Consider the following 24,474-nt stretch of genomic DNA (forward strand, 5'->3'; position numbering starts at 1 on the left):
CTTTACTCTTTCTTACCCATAGTCTATTGGCTAAAAAAATAGAGCATCAAGAATTGATGGTACTTTTGAACTGCAATCTAATACTATCATTTCTGCTGAAAAATTTCATACTTTTCAGCCAATAACAGAACAAATAGCCACATGCTTGCACTATTTGAAATGAAAAGAATTACCCAAATACACTGAATGTGAACATGAAGGTCATGGTGAGTAAAGTGAAGAATTCACATATTCTGCTGTTCAAAGTAAGATTAAGCTTTGGCCTGTGTGACAGGAATGGCTCCTGTAAAAAGCCATGCAACGCTGATGGCTTCTTGCAGTACTGCTGGGACAGGAGCTCTGTGTTCCTATTTGTACACAAATCTAAAACCCAGTAGTGTCAAGAGATGTATGCAGAGTGATTATTGTTAACTTCTGAGTAGGTTCAACATATATTCGTGGGGAATGTTATAAAGTGGACTTCATTTTCAGTGACACTATGCTAGCCCCACCACTGTTTAATTTATTTTGTGTATAATAATATGATTATTAGGACTTGGTGAAAATAGGCAAAAAGACAGGGGCTCACAACCTATAAAGACAATTTATTGTGGAGAAAAAGGGAGAAAGATGGACAGTAACAAAACTAGAACACTTTAATAGCATAAGTGTTGCTGGCACCATATTCTTGGGTTTTGTTGCTATTCTTGTTTTACTATCATTACTGCAAATAAATATTTATTATGAGACACCAGATGTCCTCTAGACTTTATGTAATAATTTGTCTTTGGGACGTACTTGAAGGAGTGGAGGAAAAGGTTTGAAATTATATTTGACTCTTCACACATTCTTTTAGTAATATTTTTAAATAAAGTTTCTCCAGAAAAGACAATGTGCCAGACTCATGCCTAATACTGTTAGAGTGAACACACATGGGACCATTCTCTGGCACTGAAGCCAGCTGAATAAAATGACCTTTGTACATATGGTTACTCTCTTTTTCCTTCCAAAAGACAGCAGCTACCTCCACGCTGCCTACCAAGAATGGTCCCAGGCCTGTGCTAACCCCCAACTTGTATCCGGGAATTGCAGGGAGAAAAGCTAGGTGGCAAGGACCAAATCCCTGCCAGGAACCATTGTAAGAATTCAACAGTAGAAAGGATTGTGGCTTTGTGCTCATGTAGTAGTTCCTTGACTATATTACTGTTCAATTCAGTAATATAGAAATGGCTACATAGAGATTAGATTGCCCCTCCACTTCTGAATACGAAAGCAGCCTGCTTGTCCAATTCTCCCATTATCTGCATCTTCTCTTCACCCAGCCTGCACTTCTGGATTCACACTGCAGGATGAATATTGTGGTAGGATAGAGATGGCTTACTTTTGAAACATGTGGGATTATAAACTCCTATACTTCTGCACTTGTTGAATATTTACAGAATTGCCAGAGAGAATATGATCTTGTCCAAGAAGTAATTTAACAACCACAATTTTTTGCAGGAAAACAACTGAAAGTTTAGACGTGTGTAAGCAGCTGATATTCCCATGCTGTTTTTCAGATGTAAAATAATATATAGGCGCCAGATCATGACTGCTCGACATATCAGTCAAGGAGTAGAGCATGCAGAGAGGAGGAACATCTGCTGCGTGCATGAGGCTGCTAGCTGGACAAGATGGTGGTCTTTGCTGAAGCATTTGAGAATGTAAGTAAGTGAGCCAAAACCCCAAAAACTGAATTTGGGATGGGGGAAGAGTTTGCCTTCACCTAGAAGCAGTGATGTATTTCTTTTTGTCTTTTCACATTATTTCAAAATTTCACTCATTTCTAATGACAATAATAAAAATGGAGTTGTGGTATGAACATTAATAACTCATCACCCCACAGAAACAAATCCTAGCATATGAAATACAAACACCGAACCCAAGACAACTACACCAATAAACTTGAAAAATGAGACTATTTCTCCTTCTGCTTTTTAACTACCTGGACACAACATGTATTTTATAAATCATATAAATAGCAGAAATTATAAAAATTAACTATCTTATGAAGTTATATTTTTAAATTGAGTACATTTTGCTGATGATCTTTATAAATATATTTCCACAAAGTTCATGATTCCTCCAATTAAAAAATAACAAGCCTACACCCCTCGCTGGCAGACATGATTTTTCTGTGAAGTCTGAAAGGCTCATCAGCAAAACAACACTGCAGGCACTACCAGAATATGACAGAAAGCTTTGTACTGTAGGTAAGAAAAAGTTTTTATGAAACTTAAAAGAATTTACCTTGACAAGAAGTCTGTGAAAGAGAGACGTATTGGATATCCATGTCGTATGATTTTGACCATGTCTAGGACACCAATATACTGCAGTTGAGCAGACACATAAAAATTGTCAAAAGTATCTGGCAACTTGGAGTTATTAGGCTTTATACAATGAACAGAATGTGTTGTGCAGTTCTGCAGCTTCCCAATAATATCTGTGAGTGATTTCTGTGGGAAATAAAACCAGTTATCAATCATTATTGTGCAGCAAAGGCAATGGCTCAACACATACGCTCTTCCTAACTTTTTAACATCATTTTCTCAAAAGGCTTGATCTGGTCATGCAAGTGGCTTTCTTAAGCAGAAAACTTTTATTTCTTTTCTTGTAAATTTCTGTCCAGAAGATGTTCACTAACCCTGAGCTGTATTGCCACAGTGGTTGGGCCCCCTCGTTCCAGTCTCTGGAGAAATGAAGATGTTCCTTTCTTCTTCAACAGCTGTGGGGCAGAAAAGCACACACACAACAAATTTACTTCAAGATGGGTAGTAAACCTTCATTTTCATTGTTACACATTTTACTAACAAAAGCAAGCATTTATACAAATAGTATGTCATAGACAATTATTTGAGTTTTGGAAAGAATTGAGAAAGTGGATAAATACCCTCAAGTATCTGTAGAGTCATGACTGGCAAGAAAATTTTGATTTCAAAAGCAGCTGTATACCATTGGGAAGATAAAATACCTTTTCCAAATAACTGGGCAGAGCAGTATGATCTGGAAGTCTATTGCAGAAGCAGCACTTGTGCAGTTGGTATCCCATACAGTCTGCCTATAAGTAGCATACTTCTGTAACTCTCTGAAAAGGTTCCTTATGTCTTTGGCAGGTGCTTCAGTGAGTAAATGTAAGCATAGATCATTAAAAAAGTTTTTTAGGTGAACCAATAATATTAATATTAAAAACCCCACCTTCTCTTTTCTTCCTGCACAAGTGAATGCAGTTAACCTTTTTTTTTTCTTTTTTAACCCATTTTCACCCATTATAGTCATAATGTATCAATAACTTCATATCTCATTAGAACCAATGTTATCCTATACATCAGAGTTGGAAGTGGGGAATAAATTTATTTTTTATTGTTCTACTTCCTCTGAGAGTAAAATGGCAATAATAATCCTAAAAGCGTTCCCAGAAACTAGGGTTTTTTTGTTAAACTTTCTACAGGAAGGCTGGCAAAATTATTGCATTCTAGGATTTGGCCAAGCTCTTAGATTCAAACCTCTGTTTCAATGACAGCCATTTCACCTCTGACTTTTTTTCATTGCCTTTCTCCAATACACTTACCCCATAAAATTTCCGTTCTATCAAGTCAGCATGTTCTGGCCTGCTCCTGTCTTTTTCCAGTTGCATCAAAAAAGTGCACTTTTCCTCAGCTTGGCCCACTCAAGCCAAACTCCATTAAAAATACTGCAGTGCAAGCAATTCTCTACTCACTATGCTAAACTTTGGAGCTCTTTTTTATTTCGAGTCTCACTTACTAGGATGCAATAAGATTTTAAAGGCAAATTCATCTTCAACTTCAAAATAGAAAAGTAAAAGAGATCTGCTTGCTCCAGGTCTTCTCATAAAAAGAACCACTAGCATGCTTGAGGAATATAACTAAAATACAGTTTTCTCCACTTGACACATAAGGCTCTCATGCCTTCCTCCCAACAGATTGAGTCACTAGCTCAAGACTGTTTCCTGAGTTAGTGAAAGAGCCAGGAACAATGCTTTGGATGCTAAAATTCCTTCCTGCTGTCCTGTGTTGCATACTTCTTCCCATGGGAAAGAAGTGTTTGGTTCAGAATAAGGGCGAGAAAAGAAATTAAACAAGGTGAAGACAAAAAATGAATTTAATTCAAACCGTCCAAACTTGGACATCTTCAGCTATGGGCTGAGGTACAAGACTATATAACCAAAGCTATAATTCTCTGTTATCCTCTAATATACAGTTTTATGTTGGACAATCTTGTACCTCTAATCTACAGAAAAAAATACATATATGTAATACTGTAATCTCTGTTAAGAAGCCAAAAGGATCTTATGGTGGATGCCCCGTTCTCTTGCACCCTACAACAAGTAGAGTGGTGTGTTCAGAGAGGTAGCACATCCTTATCTGTGGCAACAGGCTCCAAATCAATGAAAGAGTCATTTACAGAAAGATCTGAAAATAGGTAGATACATGGCCATATACAGAGACATCTAATTATATAGCCTAGCAAATAGCTAGGACTGCAGACACCAAGCTGAAAGGAGAAGGCAATCACAACAAACTCCTGTCTGACCTCTGAAAATGTCTATCTCTTCTCCCTGGATATGGTGGATCTAGATGACTACCCATACATGTATGGATATCAATGACATGAATACCTTCCATTTTGCGTTTCTCACTGCATGCAGTACGATGTATGTTACAGTTCAGCCTCAAATTTCAGATAGAAAAGGAAGTCCAGTCTCTGGTTCTTGGATAATTCTTGGCTTAATGCTCTTTTGTTTCCGCTCCTCATGTCTTTCCTTTTTTTTTTTTTTTTCATTGCCTTTACCCTCAGGATGAATTCCAATAACAGTGTAGTGGTTATGATTTTCCAGCATGAGTCATTTTAATTCTAAGCTGATAAGAAAATGTCCCTTACGTTGCATTTCCAATTACAATAGCAACAACAAGAAAACCAACATTATCCCAGCCCATCACAGTAGATTTTCAAGACTCTACAGGAAAAGGGAAGAAATTATGTTGGACAGCACAGTTATAGATGTGGGCTTGATCCACAAAAGAATTTAAGCACTTACCTACTTCCAACTCCTGCATCAGGCGCCTATTCCAAAAGAACAAATGTCTCTCTTTTGCCACTGGAACAGCTTAGATATCTAAAGTTCTGCTTCCGTCCTGCAGGGCAGCACAGTACCTTGCTTAAATTAGGCCAACTTAGTATCTACAAACTAAGTGGTCTGTCTCACCTGCGCAGCTCTTCTCAAAGCCTACCTTTGAGAAGCCAAGCCATCCTTGTCTCTGTGGGCAGAAGGATGAAGTTCTTCCCACCTTCCATCTAATACCTAAAAGTTTAGAGCATTCTCACTGAATCTGGAATATCTGACTTAATTTATCATGCTTCTGAAAGGAATTTGAGTATGTCTTCTATCTCTCAAGAGAGTAACTCCAAGTTAAAAGCTATTCTGGACTGGTCAAAAACTTCATAGTTTCAGAGATCCCAGCTGTGTGGTGTTTCCCCCCGGCTTGATTAGGCTTCTAACATAGACGTGCTTTTCATATTTCCTTCCATGTATGGGACTAGGATCTTTTTCACAGCCTTAGGAAGCTTCCTCTAGGAAGCTGTTACTATAGTGGAAAGGCACCTAAAGGCACCTTGTGATGTCTCAGCTGTTTGCTAAATATAGTCTTAAACCAACACCATTCACTTCAACTTAAGTTTTTCCACTGAGATTACTGACAAGAACAGTAGACAGGAATTGTGCTACTGTCAGCAGGGGGGCTATAGGGAAACTCCCATTGCTATTCTATGGATGTACTTGCATAAAGCCTTCCACAATGACACATGAGAGCAGGCTCCTTAATCCCATGACAGAATCAATTTTATGCAGCTGTAAGCCAAAAATAGAGTATAAGATTCAGGAAGCCTGGCGAGGCAGCTGATGTATTGTGAGAACTGCTCACTTCTTTTCTAGAAAGAGGAATTCCAAAGCTCTGTCAAGAATGGACTCAGCAAATCATGTGATTTCTCCTCAAAAGAAAGATGTTCCATGTGACATGAACGATTAATTTTCTGATAGTCTCCCAAGTTCCCAACTCCCTTTCCCTTTTTTTTTTAAAAAACTTTTTTGGCTGACTTAGCTAGCAGAAAAAGAGACAAGTTCAGAAATGGGGAGAGTTTGTTTGTTTGATTGATTGATTTAAAATCAACTGGGAAAATTTACATGCAAGTGACCATTTAAAATAACATTCTCCAAAATGTACGTGGTTGATACTTGCACAAACCCACACAAACTATCTTTTGCAAACCAGAAATCTTCTCCGGTTAACATAATAAAGACATTAATGTTTTATTTTTGCTCTTCCTATGTCTTCATTTACTTAACTATACATTGTAAAGTCAGCCAAGGACACAAAATAAAGAAGTGTTCCTATGCAGCCAAAAATCACTAATACTGCATACACTGCTAAGCCCTGGAACCACAAAATCATAAAATGATTCAGGCTTGAAGGGGCTTCATCATCTCACCCAAACTTCTGCTGAGAAAGTCCAAGAAAGAGGTTCTTGAACCAGCATTATTAGTGTTAGCAAATTATAATCTGTTAGTTCTTAGTCTCGCTTTAGTGTTGATATTAAGTACTAGATTATTTTAATAGTTTAATGACTACAGAGATTGAAGCAGAAAACAGGGAGCTTTCAGAAAGGACAAAGTAACTGAGAAAAATCTTCAAGGAGTCCTAAATTCTTACCTTGCTGAGCTCCATATATTTCTTTGCTTCTCCACTTGCACAGGCTGCTGATGGTTTTTTACTCAGCAAAGCTGCTTTACACCCTTTGATTTTAAGGGCATGATATGGAGGAACAAGTGATCCAGTTTGTGTCAACTTGGACTGGAACAATTGATTGATGACGACATTTTCACTGGCTGGGGAAAAAAAAGAAGAAATTAATGCATGAAGATAAAATATAGTTTAGAAAATTATATATGTTCTATTTGGAAGTAAAAAGACATGCAGTAGGGGATAGAATTAAATAAATAATCTTAAAACAAGTGGACAAAACAATAAACTATTATATCATGTTAGTTATCAAAGAGTATTCAATATCTAAGGATGTCAGCCATCAGTAACACTATTTTGAAACATATTCATGTCCTGTGCTGAACAAAACAGGGCAGGAAACAAAACCTTTCAGACTGTGATCTGTCTAAATTTAATTAGTTATGTGATAATCACCTCTGAATTTTGTTTCATTACAGATTTCCAATTTTACATCTATTAAATCAATATAAGAGATGCATTCTGCACATTTACCTAACATGTAGTATTTAGAAATGATCAAGGCACTTGGCAGAAATAAATTATAGACACTGACTGCACCAAAGAAAAAGAATTATGTAAAATATAATATGGGAAGGGATGAAAAAAAAAAGGCAAGGTGAAGGACAGAACTGTAGCAAGCTGGGTTCACATTTTTCTACATCAAGACCACACTTACAAACATTTACAGAAAAAAGACAATGCCATATATGCTTGATGGGGTGGTGATAATTAGTACAAAACACATACTCTTCCAAGAGGTGTTTTTAAAAACAAAAATCTGAATTTTAAGACAGATACTTTATACTAATTTCAGTCAAGTTATGCTTTATGAGATTATGGTCACAGGCTTTTTGAGATGAACATGGTAATTACATGCTGTTTGTACTGCCACAGCACCAATAAGTGTTAAAAACCTGTTGTGTGATACACCCTTAATCATCTTTAACTTTAATTACCTTTTTTTTTTTAAGAACTAACAAACATATTATGATCACATGCATCATGTGAATAAAACAAACAAAAAAACCATGATAAGCATCATAAATAATGTCATCAAGATTAGCATAGCAGGTAGAAATCCTCAGTTTGCTCTTTATTAGCTGTCTAAAGACATATTTGCTAGATGCTTAAGTGCAAGAGATGTGTTTCCCTTTTTCTGTGGAGATTACTATTCCTTACTTAACAGGTATAATAAAATTATGAGGAAGATAGTAAAGCAAATACTTGAAACAAGTTCAGCACAATCAGCAGACAGAGTAAACCTCCGTATTTTAAAAATATGGATAAATGTAATAAGTAGCATTCGGAAAGACATTAAAATTATGTCTTTCAAATTAAAACAGATACAACCTATGTCAATGTTCTCTCCTGATTTATTTGTCAAACAGGTATGTTCCACATTCTTACACACATATGAAAATTACTTTAATGTTGTTAGCATTTTAAAGTTTTGATGAGGGAAACTAAATTCAAGGAAAATCAAAGAAAACATGAACTTAAGGCACATGTCTACATAACTTATGAAACTGATCCTGAAAGAAATATATCACTGACAATCAACAGGTTTTAAGCCAAAGTCACTTAAAAAAGAAGGAACGTAGCCCTTAAATGACTTGCATGATTGTAAATATTCTGCCTTCAGAATTTTTATATTAATTATAATTGTTATCATTATGACTTCTTAATTATATAAACACTCACTCTCAGCATATCAAACATTTTATACCCAATCCTCCACTCTTCCCTTTTAACAGTCGCATAGCTGACTACACAAAATAGCAATGAAAGTGCAAAAGGAGACTATGTAAGAGAATGGAAGAATGCTCTCTCTTGTAGAACATACTGGAAGTTGCCATACCTTCTTATACTCTCTAGCAGATTATCATGCAAATTCCATGTAGTGAGAACTGGAATGTCTCTACAACTATAATCAATAAGATTATATTCAAGATCAATTATTCCATTTTTTTCTTCATCCTTAATGTACACTGTTTGCCTTTAAAATGCTTCAGTTATTTTACTAGGGAGTTTAGGTAATTTCACAGTAAAATTGCTAAAAAAAAATACATTGCAACAGTGGGGCTGATTTGGAAGACAAATGTGATGTCCAAAAGACCTCTATTTCTATGGAAGGAAATATAAGTATATAATATATTAAGTGAAAGACTCTGCAGTGGTTGGAGAAAAGACAAATAACATCTCAGGATACCCTGACATTTCCCTGAAGAAAAAGTTTTGTTTTTCTTCACAGAAAGGGTAAATGATGTAGATTTTTAATAATCTAATTATGAATCATTAATTAATAAACTGGGATTCATTATTATTAGGCATAATTATATAATATGCATATGGAAATGTATTTAATTTTGTATGTCAATGGACATTTGTATCTATTCACTGAAAAACATAAGAACGCCCACAAGTTCCTGCTTTTAGAAAGGTACTCAAGCAGTGAATTGCGTCCCACTGCAGTCTTTATCATTTTGGGAGCTTTATTTCCTTTTCCTATTTTCTGGTTTGGTTTTGTTTTTTTTTTTTAATTAATACTCGATTACTTTGTCATACACATCTATCACACTATACCTTGTTCTTTACATCACATCACATGACAAAGATGCTTTATGTTCATGAATTCTAAAAGCTTTCTAAATTAGAGCAAATTTCAAACAATGTGTTCATACTTCAAAAAGATGAGGGTGAATTTTTTTTTTTTTACTGGAAAGCATATATATATAAATTTCTCTTAAAACTAAAATGAAAATTAAATCAAGTCATAATGTCTTGATTTCTAACAACAGCAACCACAAAACCATTTACTTACTTTTCATTACAAATACGAGATTTTGTGAAAGGGAATCTTTATTTTTTTCTATTGCACCAGCAATTTCGTAAGTAACCTAAAATAAAATAGTGTGACATCATTAGTAATGACCAATGCATCTTTCAAAAATCTTTCAGCAGTAGAAATGAAGCTATGGTTTTTTCCACTCAACAGTTAAAAGCTGGCACCATGTAGCATCTTTTGTTACTTACTTAGCCCCAACTATACTAACCAGAAGAACTGGTTGTGAAACATGGTGTGTCTCTGCAAGTATACAAAAATTTCATCAGACCGATTCTAAACCACTTACACAATGCAAGACTTTGAATCAGAAGCGTAGTGTAGAGCAGAAGACACTGACGTAAACATCACTTTCCCTGTAGGATGAGAGAGTTGTTCCCAGGCCACCTCCTTGTCAATGGGAAACCCTCCACACTGACCATGGAGCAATCTGAGTCCCAGCTCACACTCAAGACAAGTTCCAGCCATTTATATTTCCACTGGAGGCAAGTTCAGTCTATAGGTTATGTACAAATCCCATTTACCCTTCCAACAACTATGCACATGAGGATTTTGGATCATCTTAGTTGCCTGATGCCATAATTTCAAGAACAGACAGTTATCTGACTGCAGATAAACTCCTACACATGTGGTGGGCACTCTGAGAAGTGAGCAAAACACAAGGCTCTAGCCAGAGCTCCTGAGGGTACATCCAAAATGAAGAAATATGCCCAAGTGGCTGTTTTAACGTTGAGCCCATCCCAGGAGCCACCGTACAGAAAAGCAGCACTAAGACCACAAAACAGTCACTGAGCCCAAAATGCCAGAGTTAAAACATTTCCATCACCATTATCACATTGCTCTCTCTTTGCATTTCCCAACTGAAGTTTATTTTTCTTAGAATATCAATATTTCACAGCATACAATGATTAAAATAAAACAGTGAAAAAGAATTTACATATCAATAAATTGTGATTATTTTTTGCATCTTGGTTAGCACATCAATCTACATTAAAGACGGATCTAGGACACAACTTTCAATATGAACTGTGCTATTTAAGTCCTGGTTTGGAAACTGGTCTACATACAACTGATGGGATTTATCTCACTTTATGTAGGAATGGGTACCTGCACTACAGGCAGTCAAAAATGACTTCTTTTTATATGGAGGAAAAAGGTATTCTACGCCATGATTCACTTGCCCCATTTTTCAACGGGATGAACCCCATCCTAGCAAGTGCTTGTTTCCATTCACTACGCATGAGGGTAGTACAGACAGTTAGCCCTGATACACACGTCTCCAGTTGCAGCAGAGGACTAAGCTGTCACAGAGACTCTAAAGGCTACAGTCCCTTAATGGATCTAAACTCCGCCAAGAAACCACGATGATGCCCGATCCTTATGTGACTGGCCCATGGAATGGAAGCAAGGATTGGACTGGCTAGACTTTGAGGCCAGCATCAAGAGAGGGTTATGTGACTCAGCATGGGACTGAATTTAAACAGTTCCTTGAATGGGAAATGCCCTAGAACTCGTGAACAGGACATATATATCTAATTCCACCTGGAATTTTAGTCACCTAACTGGGCATTGCAGAAAGATACCTACTTTCACCCAGAACCACAGCCTAGAATGCTTTCTTAGAACTACTCTTTCAAATAAATGAACTTTCTGCCATTTTTCCCCCCCCTTTTTTTTTTTTAAATGTGGCTGACAATAGCAAGTGTGTTTACTAATAGTATAGAACTCTGCCAAAAACAGGGCAGAAACATCCAAGTTAGATGAGAGTTTCAAGGCAATCTAGCCACACAAATTTAGTGCTTCTTCAAAGCTAATTACCTGACTGAGCAGAAAGATTAGCCCAAGTGAGACATTTGTGCACACTTAGCCAGTTTTGCCAAGCGCACCTGGGGAATTTCCCTCTTTCTCCACTGCACTTCTCTCCTCTGAGGTGAGAATTTACATTTCTTACCTCTCAAGGCAGTTTTCTTAGCTTGAGAGGACAGACTGCTCAGGGCTGAAAAAAACTGTTTCTCCCTTCATGTTGAGGTATGGCATAACAATAACTTAATCCCTAAGATTTTTCTGGATATTCTGTTAATCTAGACTTTTATGCTGCATGCACATTTAGCTTTAAAGAAGGAAGTGGTTTTCCCTTTCCCCCTCCAAACTCTAACGTTGTCCCCATCCTGGAACTTGGTCACTCCCACACCAAGCAAGGTTTCCATATTTGCATCCCCTCAGGTTAAAGCAGTAGTTAAACCGCTGCTTCCTATTTCTAAGATGAAAGCTGTCACCTCCAGATGACTACATAGAGGGTAAGTACTACTTCCCAGCCCTCTGAATGAAAGGGGAATTTTGCAGAAAGCTCATTTCCACAAAATGAGTGGGTGTTTGGCATCTTTCACTTTTTATGGGGATGGAGGACAAAGAACTAGTTAATTTTTACAGGCTTTAGATATACACAGCTCTGGCTTGCATGGTAGCAGAACCGAAAGGGAATTTTTAAGTTAAAAAGGAAGAAAATTATAGATTGTAGTACCTCTAGGATTATGTAGACACCTAATGAGAACTTCTTAGAATACAGTTTCTTTGTATTTACCTTGGGACCATGTTTCTATCTAAAGTCTTTTTTAAGTTTTTTTATTGGATCTATATACTAAATCCCTTAGGTATTTGGGGAAATTTTATCCTTGTATATTTAATAAAGCTGTAAATATATAATTAAGATTAGTAATACTAATCAGTGCATTAATTTTGTTTTCCATTGGGTCGTTTGACAATTATGTAATGCTATTTTACTCATGAAAGAGATTATACGACTTGGATGTGTATAATCTGTTATAGTTAGTAATTGTCAAATGATGTAATTAGTATGGCATCTGACATAGAAAAGGTATAACAATAGAATTACGTTCTTTTCCATGAGAGATGCAATGTTATATAATTTTCTAATTGCATCTCCTAAGAACATACAACATAGTTAGCAAACTATTAGATTAATTTAAGTATACTATTAAATGCTTTTAGTGTACTTAAAGTAAATGTTCTACCATACTGGTCCATAAAAGATAATTAACAGAACTTATCCAACAAATCCGTGATGCCAGTTCCTAATTGAGTGTCTTAAGCTTTAACTGAATTAGAAGAAGAGAGTTGGTGGGAAGAGTAGGTAAGTGTAGCAGTCGGAGATACTATATTACAACTAAGTGCCCGGATTGAAACAGGGAGAAGTTTCAGTACTGGTGCTGGTATAATACATCACCAACTTCTAGAACTATATTCATAAGACACCTCTCATATCACATAAAATACATAAAAGTTAGTGGGATTCCCTTTTATGAAGAAATTGCTAACTCTCTAACAGTTTTCCCACAGACTTGGTAAATTAATTCAGTGCCTAAAGACATGAAAACTGACTCAATGAAATGGCACTCTAGGGTTCCATATTCATTGTCAGTCCCACAAAAAAGAAAAAGAAAAAGAAAGAAATCCTCTTCAAGCTGCCAATTTTGTTAATTTAATCCTGCCCTCATCAGAGATGCCAACTTTCATAGCACTTTGCCTAAAGCACATATCTTTCCTCCAGTTTTCTTCCATCGGGTTTCCAAACTAAACCTGCCCAAAACTCTGCACTGACTGGCACTCAAGCACAGTGGATGGTTATTCTGAGGAGACAAAAACTAAACAAATGTTGTATGATTCAGACAGGAAACGAGCACTCGCTTAGATCATGGTTCTGCTATTATAAAACATGCTCCTTATTCTCACTTCTATTTATTGCAGCTGTTTGCTCTATCTTGCTTTACATAATGAACTCTTTGGGGTAGACAGTATGTAAACCTACATATTTGTGTTACCCAAAGGAAACAAGATATTTAGATACTGTCTGAACTAGTTGAACTATCTTTATTAAAAAAGGAAATAGCGTGCAGTTCCACACTGCATTTTATTTCATTAAACCAGATTAAAACAAGAAAGTGATTGGATTTGCTTTCCTTCTTGATTTAAGCTCAGAAAGGAAGAGAGCTTAACCTAAGCACAGTGGTAGTGGGGCAGGCCAAATGTTCATTTAGCCCTGATATTTAGGGAAAAATATTGAGGAATGCTTCCACTCTGTCTCCTACCAGTTCCCCTCTCAGCTTCAAGGGCTCTGCCCATTAGAGAGCTCCTGACCCGCAGCCTGTCTCTCATCTTCGTGTTTAATATCTCTTGACTGATGTTTCCTCCTCGAGTCTCTGTTTCCAGAACTCACTAACTCTGTGGCACGGAGTTTCACTTGTTACTAGCAATGCAAAAAAAGACTTAATTTTATTTGTTTTGAACCTTTTTTTCTGGTCATTTAAGTTGACATAGCTGCTTTTATTATCATGAGAACTAGCAGATACAAACAACACCCAGAAAACGGGAGGCTCAAACACAAAATGTGGACAGAGCTGACTTTGGGAACTGCATGTTCCTCTTATCTTCTTACATACTCTTGCCTCTTTGATTCATTAATCATCCTTTTGCCACTCCATTGTACATCTTCTCTCAGAAATTTCTATTCTGAATTGGTAAGGGACTTTATCTAATTTTATTTCATTTCCCAATATACTTTATCAACAGGGCCACCTTTACAAGTAATTTGCACCAATTCCTTCAAATACTCTATTTTGTAAATAGTTTTCATATCTTGTGACAGGCCAAAAGCACTCATGGTTAATGGCTGATCCAGTAGGAACTCTAAAACAAGCTAGGAAAATGCTACCTGGAATGTTAAGGTTGATTTGGCTCCATTCACAGTTAAAAGGGAAAATTGTACAATATTAATAACAAAATGTAAAGAGTTTTGCATGTGTTGTTAAATTTAATTAATAAGAAAACAGTCAGTTCATTTAGTTAAAAGAGAATTTTTTGAGAACACTTCCAAGGACAATTTCAATGCACCGAGTGTCACTTCCCATTGTTAATTTTCTGCCAGTACTTAAATGTGAGTGATATCATTTAAAAACTTGAATGTGCCAATTTTTTTTTTAGGATCACTGGGCTTCTAACCCTCCGAAAACAAGTCTTGTTAAGCAATGAGTGAAGTAAATAATTTTTTTACAGTCTATAAAGTCTTATTCTAACACTGTAACAGAAATAGTACCATACTGAAACCAGCAGATATTTAGAAACAAAATGGGAGGGTGGGGAGAAGTCTCCTATTATTTTCTCCTGTACGTGAATGTCCAAAATCAAGTCTACTTAAAGAAAGAAAGAGAGAGAGAAAGAGAGAAAAAGCACGACTATCTTGTCTGTGTGAAAAAGAGAATCTTTGTCAAGTAGCCTTTATAGGCTTTGGTATAGCTTAGACTAGACTGATTTGATTGTTATGTCTGGGGATTCAGCCTGGGGAAAAATAGAGAAAATGAAAGCATCCTTATTGATTAATCCTTCTCCTTTTGTCTTTTGATTTAGAGGTTCAGTTTCAGACTCTGCCTGGGATATATAAGGCATTTCAGAAAAGACTACCTTGGTGAAGGTGAGCTGACAGCTGAGAGGTATTTTGAAATGCACATAGCTGAGAAATGGAACAGACATTGATCTGCACTTAAAGGACATTATGTGCACTGGTTTATAGAGCAAAGAAGTTAGTCTTTTGGTCTGAACGGTTTATCACAGTCCTATACATCAAAACAGCGGCAAGACAAATGGCAGCCTTATCAGGGGGCTTATCAGATTTGTAAATTCAAGTATGAATTCAAACTGCACGAAGCGTAAATTATGATGACATATTATTCAGATTACATGAACAATGGGCAGATAGCTTGTTACCTTGAACACCGGCATGTTAAACACCACTACTAGGTAAAGCTGTGTCTCTTGGCATTGTGCTAAGACAATATATTTCTGATGTACTTATTGATAGGTTAATTCTTCCATAAAATTTAAAAAAAAAAACCCAAACAAACAAACAAAAAAACCCCCAAACTTTGAATCCTCAAGAAAGTTTGGTGATGGAATGTTATTCTTCAAAAATCATGACTGTCAGGAAGGCTGACAGTTCAGAGATATAATTCATGTGAAGCCCTTCGTTACATGGAAGCCCACAATGTAAATATTAATGTTATCAATAAAGGTACCTAGAAATCCAGTATTACACTTTCTTAGTACAGTTTCAGCTGATGGTCAGATGCATTGATCAACTGCACCCATAAAACACTTTGCTTCCTCAAGGCAAGCTTGCAGCATAGAACAGTGCTGCCAGGCAGTCTCCATGAGAAGCTGCTGAGAATACCCACGTTCATGTTATCCATCAGAAACAAAGCAATGCCCCAGATGAGCAGAATTTTTCCAGAAGAGATCAGACTGCCAGTGTTCAGGGAATTGTGTTAAACAACCTTCAGATAAAGCCTTCCACTAGGATTTTTTTTTTTTAGTCATACAAAACCTAAATCATTCTTTTCTACCTTCTGCCTGAACAGAACAGATAAGCTTTTTGTCTTATAGCAATGATACCAAGACATTAAATAGCTCTTAGAAGAGACTCATAATGTGTCAAGGCATTGTAGGATTCTGTTCTGCTGCAAAATTAAAACTGGGAGATAAAGTAAAATACTTGATATGATCGAGTACTAATGTTCACAGCAGCCTTTGCTAAGCATATGTTCATATAGTTAACTGTACCATATTGCTCATGCAGTAAAAGACAGATTTAGTGTTGTGCAGGTATAATAATAAAATTCAAGAGAAATGAAGAAAAGGTTGGGGTTTTTTTCTTCCACAGGATCATTCTGTCACATTTATGTAATACAGTGTTCTCTCTCGACTTCCACCAAAAAAATCTCACTCCTGTGTTGATTTCTTCTATGTGCAGACACTTACTTGTGCATATTGCTTTCCTTTTTTATTCCACTTTCTTCGTTCCAAAACAGTAAAGAAAGTAAGACAAAATCAAAGGTCTCTCAGAATTATATCATACATATAGATTTTCTTAAAGCAGTGTTTTCACCAGAAATTCAAGTATGGATTCCAAGTTCTTCAGGATTTTCTCCCTTACACATTACTCTGAGCCTCTTCTTCCCATATGCCGCCTTAGGCTCACTTTGACTTCATGTTTTCTTTTTTCACTTTTGACCGCTTATCTCTTCTTTCTCTCAGTGCTGCCTTTTCTGGAATGGTCTAAGGCTAATTAGGTTTGGAACAACAATAAGGTATGTGTAGTCCTGGGAAAAGCTACTGAGCATAAAACATAAGGGAGCGGACAATACCTGACAATGCATGACTACTGTCAATCCAAATGACTTGATATTGGAAGAAACGATAATTTTTCTGTGACTATGGTGACACAAAACATTTAAGATATGAACAAGTTAGAGGTCTTTAAAACTGCATGGACACATCTGTATCACCTGTAATTGTCTCATAACATAAAGCTAGAGAAATCAGTTTTGTTCATAAAAGGCTGCCTGTCAGTCTCAATTAAATACATAGAAGAGGTCTCTTGGTTAAGGTAGTATTTTTAATAGCTGCATTTTCCAGTATAACTGCACTTTTAAGTTGCTACAATAGCTACTGTAAATATCTGAGTAAAGATGTGAACCCAATTCTTTCTGGACTTTGAGCTACATACATAAACTACTGATGAAAGGAGCCCATATGAGATTCACACCAGGTCCAACACAGAATATTGTTTTGCTTTATTTTTGCTCTAGATGACTCAGAGTAGCAGCTGTTTCGCATTGGCTGTGAACTACATTGCAGTTACAACTTGTGTTACCTAGAGAAATCAGGGTGTCTGCCTTCTGTTTAACACAGAGCCTGCGTTCAGTGTGACTTCCTCCACGAACACCAGCCTAGACACATCACCCGAATATAAATGATTAAGACTAGAAGTGAAAAATTTCATGTTCAATTACCTGTCACATTTTACTGGTAATTCTTTTTCTACCCTCTGGGTCTGATTCATCTTTCAGTTATAATAATGTAAATAATGAGAAGCTTTACCAAGATACAGGAGTTACAATCAGTGAAAAATTGTGGTCAGTGAGAATAACATCAAGCCCCCTTGTTTTAATTTTGGGGATCTCTGAAGGTAATGATGCAGAGAAAGATTGCTTCATACTTCACTTACTTTAGACTCATTTAATTGATATCAGACTATAAAAGTGGCTCTCAAAACCTGCCGAACTATACTGTTACTTTATATATGAAATTCTTATTTTTGAGTGCCAATAAAACTTGATATATTTAAAAGCTTGATCCTTTAACAATTTTCATAAAGCATAAACCACAAATGACTTCTGTAAAAAGCTACTAAATGTAGTAATAGCACAATCTAAAGAACAGCATCAGCAGTTTTGAAATCCTAATTTTTCATATTCAATTTATCAGCTTATGAAGACATACTAGTCTCAGAATAAACTCAGTTTGTGTCATTATTTAGTATAGTAATGCTATCATCAGATTTTATGTAAATACGTATCATAAATCACTGGAAATTTCAATCTATGATAGCTAGATAACAGTTCCATGAGATATCAAAAATGCAAGTGCCTTTAAGGGTTTTGCTCAATCACTCTGAAATTAAAGAGAGTTAAGCACTTGCACGGGAACTTTTCTGTTTTGGCAGGGCCGAGCATTTTACTGTCGTAAGGATGCAAAGAACAACCTGACTGTCTGGAATAGTTCCCTGGCCAATGTAAATCAAAGGATCTCCATTGACTTCAAAAGAATGTGTGAATTTACATTACTTGGAGAACTGTCTATTTGTTAATACTTTTAGATTAAATGTCATTACTATTATTAGGAAAAGGTCAAACCAAGTGTCTATGTTATAAAACAAAAAAATCTAAACAACCATGCAAGGCTAAAACACACGTTAATGAAAAGCGTACTCCTTACCACTCACAGTTTAACTTTAAGAACTGGGCACCTGAAACTTTTATCTTAACAATTTTTCCTACTGAGTGCTTCTTCAGAGAATAAGAAAAACATATTTTTCATTTTGAAGAAATGTGCTTATTATCCTGGTTGTGATTTTAATGCAGCTGCCTTGCTGCTTCTTCCATGCCAATTTTTTGTTGTGTGGAACCTTTTGGAGCTATTGTGATAAATTTGTATAATCACAACAGAACTCCATAAAAAAAAATATTTACCTAACAAGTACAGAACGGATTTATAAACCAATTTAGACATCTGGAGTCCATGGTGAGCCCTTAACTCTATCACTTTAAGTGCTAATAAGTTCCACAAAATCTTCATTGTGCTGATATCTAACCACTGCGTGCTCGCATTCCTACTGAAAAGTCCCAGTAGTGAAGGTATTGAAACCACTTAACTTTGGCAAATAATTTGAGTCTAAGTAGAAGGCCTTATGATGAAAGAAGAGCCTCCAGGGAGTTATTCAGAGTATTTAGGTTAGGAATTTAAGCACTGCCCAAATAGTCTTAATCCTTTCCATAATGACCACATTTCTATCATTGGGCAGGAACAAATTTGCCTGCGTCAGAACACTACTCAACACTTCCATCGACTTCTTTTCCAAATGAGGAGCCACAAAACAGACCTTTCCCCATTTATATTGCTGTAAAGGACCCTAATCTGGTTAAAGAAGCCTAAGCGTGCACATTCCGACCTCTCATCTGCTCTGGACAGCTCAGGGGATATAATGTTACCTTGAGATATGACAGAGCCAGCAAGTCTTTTTTTGGTGACTTGGAGACAAGTCTTGAACATGCCTCATAAGAGTACCCACTACCAATATTTGACTGAGTGGGTGCTCAAGAGCATAAATCTGTTGCACTCAAAATATTAATCATCTCAGAAAGTGTGTCATCCAGAACCTTTAGCAGCATGGATTAGAGTTATTTTTCCAGTGTTCTTACCCTAGCAAGCACGTAGAACTCTTTTCTGAATCTAAACTGGTTTTTTTAGCAGCATAGCAGATAACCCCCCTGCATCTGCTACTCAGAAGATCATGTGAGGGAAGGTTGCTCTAATTACCTCTCTCACTAAGCAGCCGCAAAGCTATTACATTTGGTTTAGAATTGCAATAGGCAGTCTAATCAAAAGACTTTACCATAGCTGCCCAATTTCTTGCTCATCGAACTCATCTCCTCCGTCTGTTGCTTAGGTAAGGAGAGGAGCATCCAGGTGTCAGTTGTCTGGTTATACTGAAGCACCTGTAGTTTCCACATGCCCTTCCACAGAGGATTCTGAAGTGATTAGGTACGTATCAGGCGCTGCCAGTAAATGCTGAAAAAGCCAGGTTCTGCCTGACAACAGGCTTTACTGAGATCTCAGGTTTAAAGTGACCTACTAGCTAAGTCATCGCCTAATAGCACTTACAGCTATATTTATAAACAATGCAGTGCATATGATCACGATGCAGTGGTTCCCAGGCACAGCAGCTAAACAGTTTCTAAATGTGCTATGCACAAAGCTTTTATGGGACTCCATCAGTGGATGGATAGCTCATGGGATCATCTGCATAAGACTTAGAAAGTGCGAAAGGACGCAGAACAATTTGCTCAGATGTAAGGACTGGTTCCTGCAGCCTTCTGTCTATGTTCTCACCTTATTTCAGTGGAAATTTTGGAAAAGTGATAACTAAGAGCCCCCATCGTATTGTACCCATACAATCTATATTCATTAGCTCATTTCAAATACCATGCTTTGAACAGAGAGAAGTGGCAGCATGTCAGATTAATCACAGAAAGGCCAATCTGTCAGATTATCTAAAAAAATGATTATCGCTTTAAACACATACCTATTTTGCTTGCTTTGGGCTGCGGGTGGTTGTGAAGACTGTGAAAATGAGAGAGTATTGGAAAGAAAAGGGTAGGAGATCTATTTAACAGAATTCATTATGCTTTTCCTGTGAACACTGCAGGAGGAAAAATGCAAAACATTCGTCCTCTTTTACAGCCATATTCAGAGACACTTAGTATGTTCTGGGATTTTGAAGAAAAATGGAAAAAAAAATTTTGTTTGTGTCAACTAACAAAAAACTGTGGTGTTTTTTTTACCAGATGCATGCTGGTATCCAAGGTATCTACATATATGGCACAGGATCTACAGGGAACCTATTATGTTCTGGAACAACATCTGAAAGCAAAGTGACAGCCAACTAAAATGGCATTAAACATTTGTGCTGAGGTATCTGAATCACCCCCTTTTTCATAAAGTGCTTACAATGAAGATACAATTTAGGAGCCAGAATTAGCCCAAATCCTGCGCAATATGATACAAACTACAGATTTTTTACACTAGATATTGCATTGAGATTCTAAGCTGTCCTCTGAAAATTCATCACTAGAAAGTAAATAGTTTGTTATAGCCAGGAGTTAGAGAATTCATGCAGAATTTTGTTTTGTTCACTCTTTTTCATTAACTGTGTGTAACTAATCATTCAAACAACTTACCCTCCCAGCATAATGCATAACAGTGAAGGTGGAGCCCTGATCCTTTGGGGCAAGGTTACCATTTCCATCTTTTGTGGAGGAATATACTGTATTTGTGTCTGATGTATCCAGGTAAGACTGAATGCGTTTAGAAAGACTCTGTTCCACTGACCAAATAGATTGGCTTTCTTCATCCAGCATTGACAAAAAGCCTGATGGTTTCTGAAATGAAAAATAGATTTTTCTGGGTTTATACAGAAGCAATAGAATTTCAGTTGTTCCTTGTAGAGTAACACAGCTTGTAATTTAGTAAACAGAAACATATATCACTTCAAAGAAAAGGAAAAAATGTTTAAAATATTCTGGTAAGTCTCCAAGGCTACGCACCTCAGATAATTCTGCAAGAAATGTAGGGAATAATATTTCAGTTGCCAAAACTGGTAATTATTGATGATCTTTTAGGAAACTGTTTAAGCTACTTCCTTCTTAGAAGTTATACGTCGAGGGCAATAAGAAAATTTTCTATAGGTATGTTAGTGATAAAAGGAAGACTAGGGAAAAAGTGGGCCCTCTCTGGAAGGAAATGGGAGACTTGGTGACCCAGGATATGGAGAAGGCTGACAACTTCTTCGCCTCAGTCTTCACCGGCAATTGCTTGAGCCACACTGCCCAGGTCACATAAGGCAAAGGCAGGGACTGGGAGAGTGCAGAACCGACCACTGTAGGAGAAGATCAGTTTCAAGAATATCTAAGGAACCTGAAGGTGCACAAGTCCATGGGACCTGATGAGATGCATCCATGGATCCTGAGGGAACTGGTGGATGAAGTTGCTAGGCCACTCTCCATCATATTTGAGAAGTCATGTCAGTCCAGTCAAGTTCCTGCTGACTGGGAAAGGGTAAACATTATCCCCATTTTTAAAAAGGGAAAAAAAGAAGACCTGGGGAACTACAGGCCAGTCAGTCTCACCTCCATGCCTAGCAAGATTATGGAGCAGATCCTCCTGGAGACTATGCTCAGGCACATAGAAAATAAGGAGGTGAATGGTGACAGCCAACATGGCTACACTAAGGGCAAATTGTGCCCAACAAATTTGGTGGCCTTCTACGATGGGGTTACAGTGTTGGTGAATATGGGAAGAGCGACTGACGCCATCTACCTGGACTTGTGCAAAGCATTTGACACTGTCCCGCATGACATCCTTGTCTCTAAATTGGAGAGACATGGATTCGATGGATGGACCACTTGGTGGATAAGGAGTTGACTGGACGGTCACACTCAAAGAGTTGCGGTCAATGGCTCAATGTCCAAGTGCAGACCAGTGACAAGTGGCGTTCCTCAGGGGTCAGTATTGGGACTGGCACTGTTCAACATCTTTGTCAGTGGGATCAAGTGCACCCTCAGCAACTTTGCTGACACCAAGCTGTGTGGTGTGGTTGACACACTGGAGGGAAGGGATGCCATCCAGAGGGACCTTGACAGGCTGGAGAGGTGGGCCTGTGCGAACCGCATGAAGTTCAACAAGGCCAAGTGCAAGGTCCTGCACGTGGGTTGGCGCAATCCCAAGCACAAGTACAGGCTGGGTGGAGAATGGATTGAGAGCAGCCCTGAGGAGAAGGACTTGGGGGTACTGATTGATGAGGAGCTCAACATGAGCCAGCAGTTTGTGCTTGCAGCCCAGAAAGCCAACTGTATCCTGGGCTGCATCAAAAGAGGTGTGACCAGCAGGTCGAGGGAGGTGATCCTGCCCCTCTACTCTGCTCTTGTGAGACCCCACCTGGAGTACTGCGTCCAGCTCTGGGGTCCTCAGTACAGGAGAGACATGGAGCTGTTGGAGAGAGTCCAGAGGAGGGCCACGAAGCTGATCAGAGGGCTGGAGCACCTCTCCTATGAGGACAGGCTGAGAGAGTTGGGGTTGTTCAGCCTGGAGAAGAGAAGGCTCCAGGGACATCTGATTGCGGCTTACCAGTACCTGAAGGGAGCCTTCAGGAAAGCTGGAGAGGGACTGTTTATCAGGGAGTGTAGTGACAGGACAAGGAGTAATGGGTTTAAGCTGAAGGAGGGTCGATTTAGATTCGATATTAGGAAGTAATTCTTTGCTGTGAGGATGGTGAGACACTGGCACAGGTTGCCCAGAGAAGCTGTGGAGGGCCCCTCCCTGGAAGTGTTTCAAGGCCAGGTTGGATGGGGCTTTGAGGAACCTCGTCTAGTGGAGGGTGTACCTGCCCTCAGCAGGGGAGTTGGAACTAGATGATCTTTGAGGTCCCTTCCAACCCAAACCATTCTGTGATTCTATGATTCTACTCCAGAAACTAGCTCCAGGTACAAAAGAAAGAGTCAGGCTTACAAAAGAGACTTGTCAGTCCTACAGCTGCATTAAGGACATGGCATGATAAACAGATGCTACACATGAATCAGTATGGGCAAGGAGTTTCTGTAACATCTTCTTCAACCCTGGACTGTTACAAATCTCTGTTAGCCCCTGAGCTATGAGGGCAGTTATGACAGCTCTCTGTATGGTCTCTTTGGACTCATAACCTTCTTTACAGATTCATAAATCAGAAAATGCATGCAAAAGTTTGCATTAGTCTAACATGCAGAGGCTGTGTATAAATATACATGTTATAAAATGGATCTGAAAACTACCTGAAAGAAAAAATCCAAGGCTGCAGTATGGTTACCAGGAGAATACACCGTTTCCATGGCAACTCCCTCTTGTACACATTCTGCTTGCTCTTGTAGAAAAAGCACTTCATTGATGTACTGGTGTATCTTCTCATTGGTCATGTTGACACACAGCTATTGTAAAACCAAGAAAAAATGAGTATTAGAAGTTTACTGGATAATTCATCGGCATAGGTTTTACTGCACGTTTAACATCGAATTTGATGAAATGTCAATCCACAACACGTTACCTCCCAGTAGACCATAGATTAGCAAGACCCTCAGGAAATCTACATTTTAACAGGTATTAGTATTAAATTGGGAATAAACATTTTTCTGCCTGCACAGTTTATTGCGAATTCCACATAAAAATCATCAAATACCAGCATTGTCAAATACAGTGCAAATTTACACTAATTCCACAGATTGAAGTGCGGTAACTCTATGTTTAAATCGGTACAGTTAATATTTTTCTGCAGTTTATATTCAAGAAGACTATACAGATGCAATGTGCTTTTAGAAAAAATAACTACACATGTGGTTAGGATCTCGACTCTGTAGTTATTTCAACATTAACAAAGGCATTCAAACTCTGTGTCCATATGTAACGTCGCTGAGGTCTAAAGCAGTCTCTGAAGAACTCATTGTCTTTTGCCCAAATATATGTTATAAAACACCTAGGGACATTTTACTAGATGCTTCTCTCCATTTTATTGGTATTCTAAGGGAAGGTTGGCAAGAAAACACTCTTCAATAGAAAAGTTCAAAGTTTGGAGAGATAAATAATATAAAAGCCTCTCAAATA

The 24,474-nt window shown here is 37.7% G+C and overlaps 1 protein-coding gene across 3 annotated transcripts in view; it reads right to left on the reverse strand.

Moving 5' to 3' along the window:
* MYO16 (myosin XVI) overlaps nucleotides 1-24,474 on the reverse strand; it is a 405,915-nt gene that overhangs the window by 86,541 nt on the left and 294,900 nt on the right. For all 3 annotated transcript variants that reach the window (XM_054807394.1, XM_054807387.1, XM_054807380.1), the window contains 6 exons: nucleotides 23,652-23,804; nucleotides 21,027-21,227; nucleotides 9,637-9,712; nucleotides 6,744-6,919; nucleotides 2,663-2,743; nucleotides 2,269-2,474 (listed from right to left, as the gene is read on the reverse strand). In XM_054807394.1, the coding sequence (XP_054663369.1) occupies nucleotides 2,269-2,474; nucleotides 2,663-2,743; nucleotides 6,744-6,919; nucleotides 9,637-9,712; nucleotides 21,027-21,227; nucleotides 23,652-23,804 (893 nt within the window). The remainder of the gene's footprint in view (nucleotides 1-2,268; nucleotides 2,475-2,662; nucleotides 2,744-6,743; nucleotides 6,920-9,636; nucleotides 9,713-21,026; nucleotides 21,228-23,651; nucleotides 23,805-24,474) is intronic.

This window comes from Grus americana, chromosome 1, assembly GCF_028858705.1.
Source record: "Grus americana isolate bGruAme1 chromosome 1, bGruAme1.mat, whole genome shotgun sequence".
NCBI lineage: Eukaryota > Metazoa > Chordata > Aves > Gruiformes > Gruidae > Grus > Grus americana.